This window comes from Montipora foliosa, chromosome 2, assembly GCF_036669935.1.
Source record: "Montipora foliosa isolate CH-2021 chromosome 2, ASM3666993v2, whole genome shotgun sequence".
In the NCBI taxonomy this organism is placed as follows: Eukaryota; Metazoa; Cnidaria; class Anthozoa; order Scleractinia; family Acroporidae; genus Montipora; species Montipora foliosa.
The window spans coordinates 10534396-10539395 of NC_090870.1; the positions used below are offsets into that span (position 1 = coordinate 10534396).

A 5000-nucleotide genomic window follows, 5' to 3' on the forward strand; every position below is an offset into this window, starting at 1 on the left:
AGTGCCTTATATACTTCTGCTGCATCCAGCTTATGTTGGAAAGTGTCGAGACATCGAGACTGCTGAAGTTTGGCCACACTAAAAGTTCTTCTGGAAAGTTTCTGGCGCCTTGGATGGTGGGGGGCTATGATAAGATTCAATGTGGAGCGGATAAGCCTATGGTCTGTCCAGCATTCTGCTCCCCGCATAGCTCTGGTGATGAGGACATCACGAATGTCGCGCCGGCGGACAATGACATAATCTATCAGGTGCCACTGTTTAGATCTGGGGTGCATCCAAGAATTCTTGTACTTATCTGCCATTCTGAATATCGTGTTTGTGATGATCAGGTTATACTCTGTGCACTTGCTCAACAGCAAGAGGCCATTAGCATTCATTTTGCCAGTGCCATGTTTGCCAAGTACTCCTTCCCACTGATTGTGATCACAGCCAACTCGGGCGTTAAAATCGCCAAGAAGTATTAGCTTATCATTGGCAGGGACAGAGTCCAATACAGAGCTGAGGTTGGCATAGAACTGCTCAATTGCCTCTTCCGTGCTAGTTAGAGTCGGCGCATATGCACTGATGATTGTTGCATGCCGATTGTGGCTGAGGGGCAGGCGGAGCTTCATCAACCTTTCATTGATACCAACAGGCAGGGTAGAGAGTTGTTTCATCAAACTTGTTTTGATGGCGAGGCCAACCCCATGTATCCTGTCCTCGCTTTGAGTCTTTCCTTTCCAAAAGAAGGTGTAGCCACAGGTTGGTTCTGTGAGGGATCCTTCATCTGCAAGCCGAGTTTCACTTAGGGCCGCAATGTCAATCTTGTAGCGAGATAACTCTTTTGCAACAAGGGCTGTTCTCCTTTGGGGTCTTGCTGAGTCATCTTTGTCCATGAGTGTACGAATATTCCATGCGCCTAATGTGAGTCTTTTCTTTCTCAATTGGATTCGACCGCATGTGTAGGTGATCTGCCAACCGCGGTTAGCTGGCCAGATGATGTAGGGCGGGCAATTTTTAGGCCACCTTTTCTAGGCCTTTCCCTTGCTAGGGTGAGCAGTGCTGTCCTAAAAAGGGCTGCTCAGTCGCCCAGGATGCTGCCGGACTTCTCTGGTGCCCCGGGTACAGAGAAGAACGACCACTGGTCCAAGGCCGCCTACTTGCAGGATCATGACTACAACTGCCAGTGGTCACCTCCACCTGTTGCTTTGCCATTCCCCCATCGCCGCAGGACTTGGTTTGGGATGAGTGGGAATCGTGGATGACTTGATGAAGGATGAAATGCGATGTGACTGGGTGTTGAGATGGGATGATGGAGGTGCGCAATGTGACCTGTGCGTGAATGATATTTTAGTGGAAAAGCCGTTGCACGCAGACAATCCCACTCTCTCGGCCTTGAAAGTCAGAGTCCAGTGGCACGAAAACATCGTTACATCTGGGGACAATCTCGGCTGCAGTGGATGGCCATGCCTTATTATGTGCTCCAGCATGCCCTTCGCATTCCACACTGCGGACAAAAAAAGTCTCTTCCGCCATACTCACTGGGACAGACTTTGAATTCATACAAATTGCTTTTCCTTTGAATTTTTCTCGTCAATTTTTTAATATTATTTTTGTTAGAAGAAAAACGCATTGTTCCTTCAGCGTGAAATACACATGGTTCGTGTCTCACCTTTCTGATGACAAAACAAAAGACATATATATATCATATATACTTTGAAATTGCAACGTTTTTGAAAACGGGTGTATATATATATATATATATAAACGAATAGACTAAGATGAAGTTGCTTCGCTTATCTTTGGAGTGCTCAATGCAAGAATTTTGCAGAGCAAAATACAAATACTTTCCTTCTTACATTTGTTTATATATATATATATATATATATATATATATATATATATATATATATAAGTGAGTCAGGAAGTAAAGAGAAGAAGATGGAAGTTCATTGACCACATTCTAAGGCAGGACAGAGCGAGCGATACAAGGACGGCGTTAAATTGGAGACCGGAGGGAAAAAGAAAGAGGGGGAGACCAAAGACAACGTGGAGAAGGACCGTAGAGAGGGAAATGGAAGAAGGAGGATGGGGTTCGTGGGATGAGGTGCGGGGCGTTGCAGTAGATAGACAGACATGGACAGCTTCTGTGGAGGTCCTATGTGCCACCTGGCACGCGGAGGATAGGTAGGTAACATATATATATATAAATCTTGAGTATAGTCTATCCTTGCGGTAGAGTGCTAGATGCGTTTCGCAGAGCGTAGTATACGTTTATCTGAGAATTGAACTAATCAATAAGACATAACTTCTTCTGTGACTCTGAGTTTCACGCTTACGCGATCATCAGACAGACTTTAATTCTTTTTATTCTTCATTAAAGTCTGTCTGATGATCGCGTAAGCGTGAAACTCAGAGTCACAGAAGAAGTTATGTCTTATTGATTAGTTAAATCCTCAGATATACGTGTAACCGTACATCCTGTGCCCAAGTTCAGGAGTTACCATAAAGCCATTATGGTGACAACCGGGAGGGCACCGCATTGTATACATATTGTATATTACGCTCACTGTTCATATAGTTTGAGCATTCTCTGGATTGGGTGGAGAGCCTAATAATAGGTGTTCACTATTGGCATAATGCTTCGCTCACTGCTAGCAGTTTGGACACTCTTGTCACTCCACAATGCGATCCAACAAAGTGTAACCGTACATCCTGAGCCCAAGTTCAGGAGTTACCATAAAGCCATTATGGTGACAACCGAGAGAGCACATTGTATACATATTGTATATATATATATATATATAAAAAACTGGTTAAAAATGAAGCCGAAAATGGACAACTTTTGGTTCAAAAACTATAAAAAAATTTAAAATTCTTTAAAGCGTTTCGGTCTCTCGACCTTCTTCAGTTACCTGGTAACTGAAGTTTCAACTTGATTACTTCCTCAGACGTAAAGATATCTTATTTGCCAACTGGGAGGTGCGTATATCGAAAAACTGTGATCGAAGTTTTGAAAATGCTGCCCGAGGCCGCAGGCCGTGGACAGCTTTTTCAAGACCGAGGTCACCGTTTTTCGCTATTCGGACCGACCCTTAGCTGGTAAATAACTCTTTTTTTTCTCTCTCTCTCCCTTCCTCCCTGAAATCACTTTTTAAATTGTTGACCAGCAGCGCGCTTGATAGCGAGTTTAGTATTAAAGCGACTTACAAACTGATCGTTTCAAAGAGAAATATTCTTATTTGAATTCTATTTCCAAACCTCTTGTCTTACAAAAAGTAACTTCTGCATGTAAACGGATTCGGTGTCAAAAACTCGAAATTGAAGGTCGATGACAAAAACTCTCCGCGCGTTACCGTGCCCGTGGGCAGAGATAGGAAAATCTGGACCGAGCGAAGAACCAATCAGATTGCAGGATTCGATACCATGCCCTCTCTGGGAAAAAAAAAGAATTATTTTATTACGTAACTTTATCATATTGTATGCTAAGTTACGACAGTGCAATGACTCCTTTCGACGAATGTGGCGCAAACTGAAGTAAACCAAACCGTACAATGCTGGCCTGTGAGAGTTAAACTCCTGTTTGTGCAATCTGCCCATAGAACGCACGCCGTCTGTAGCAAAGCTGGCTTGCGTGTTTCGAAGGGGAAAATGAATTCTCAATTGACCCCGTTGGAAACCTCCAAGACAAAAACAATCGAGTTTTCACAAGGAACAGGACTCAACTATCGCACAAACAAAAAAGACTCACCTTAAAAGAACGAAAAAATGAAACTTTAGCTCAACGATCGGCGAAGAACCCCGGAGAAAGAAACCCGATTCCTCGTACTGACAAATTAAATGGCTACTTTCCAACTTGCATGTAATTCGCCCGAACCAGGTGAAGGAGAGCGGACACTGGAGCCTAACCTTGCCGTAAACCACGTGACATGCGGACAAACAAATAAATTCCGCAGTCGACTTCGTGTAAGCCACTCAAAGACAATAGCGGTTAACTGGTTTGTTTCGGAGACGTTCTGCAATGAAATGCCACCAAAAAAGAAAAAGACCTTAGCGATCGATAAAAAGAAATGACGAAAAGCATGCGTACTGAGTTACAAGTCGATTACAGAGCGTAGTTTTGCAGTTTACTTTTTGACTGTAGGAAAGGTGCTAACCTGGAGTCAGGGGATCAGCATTGCAGTGGTTTGCATCCTACCTTCTCAATAGATCGCAGCGCGTGTCTTTTGACCAAAATTTATCAGAGAAGTTCAAATTGCAACGTGGTGTTCCTCAAGGATCATGCTTACGTCCACTGCTATTTACTATCTATGTCAGTAAGCTTTTTAAGAACTATCTACCACAATCGCACGCATGCGCAGACGATACTCAGCTGTATCTTTCATTCAATGCTGACTTGGCTTGTTCGCAAAATGACGCAGTTGAATCAATGCTCGGAGCAGTGCATACAGGCTTTACGATCGTGGATGATCAAGGACAAACTACGCATGAATGATAGTAAGACGGAGTTCATGATAATAGGCACTAGAAAATAACTGACTAAAGTGAACATTGATGGTCTTACTGTTGGTGAGAGCAGTATAGTTCCCGTAGCTTCAGTTAGGAACTTAGGATCATGGTTTGACCAGAACCTGAGTATGATCCCACACATCAATAAAATATGTAAAGCTGCGTCTTTTCGTATCTACAATATAAGGCGGATCAGAAAGTACCTCACCATCGATGCCACACATACGCTTGTTCACTCCATTGTCATTGGCCGCTTAGACTATTGTAATAGTCTTCTTTATAAAGTTCCCGCGATACACATAAGTAAGTTACAACGCATCCAAAATAGTGCTGCCCGGCTCGTATGTTCAACACCGAGGTTTAATCATATTACACCCGTCTTATTTTCTTTGCACTGGCTACCCGTTACTTACCGTATCGAGTTCAAAATCTTAGTTTTGACATTTAAAGCAATATATCAACTGGCGCCGTCCTATATCTGCAATCTAGTTCGATTAAAGGATAAATGTAAA

The 5000-nt window shown here is 43.2% G+C and overlaps 2 protein-coding genes across 5 annotated transcripts in view; one reads left to right on the forward strand and one right to left on the reverse strand.

The window, feature by feature from the left end:
- LOC137992388 (protein mono-ADP-ribosyltransferase PARP16-like) overlaps positions 1-5000 on the reverse strand; it is an 18595-nt gene that overhangs the window by 11906 nt on the left and 1689 nt on the right. The window contains exon 1 of one of the 2 annotated variants that reach the window (XM_068837715.1): positions 4697-4891. The exons of the other annotated variant lie outside the window; for it this stretch is intronic. Coding sequence (XP_068693816.1) covers positions 4697-4699 — 3 coding nt within the window. The 5' untranslated portion in view covers positions 4700-4891. Of the gene's footprint in view, positions 1-4696; positions 4892-5000 lie in introns of those variants that run through there. 2 annotated transcript variants of the gene reach the window in all.
- The window catches only part of LOC137992387 (SCO-spondin-like), a 49984-nt gene continuing 49041 nt past the window's right edge, over positions 4058-5000 (forward strand). For 2 of the 3 annotated variants that reach the window (XM_068837711.1, XM_068837713.1), the window contains exon 1: positions 4058-4476. In XM_068837711.1, coding sequence (XP_068693812.1) covers positions 4290-4476 — 187 coding nt within the window. In that variant the 5' untranslated portion in view covers positions 4058-4289. The remainder of the gene's footprint in view (positions 4477-5000) is intronic. The other variant, XM_068837712.1, reaches the window with a different exon arrangement.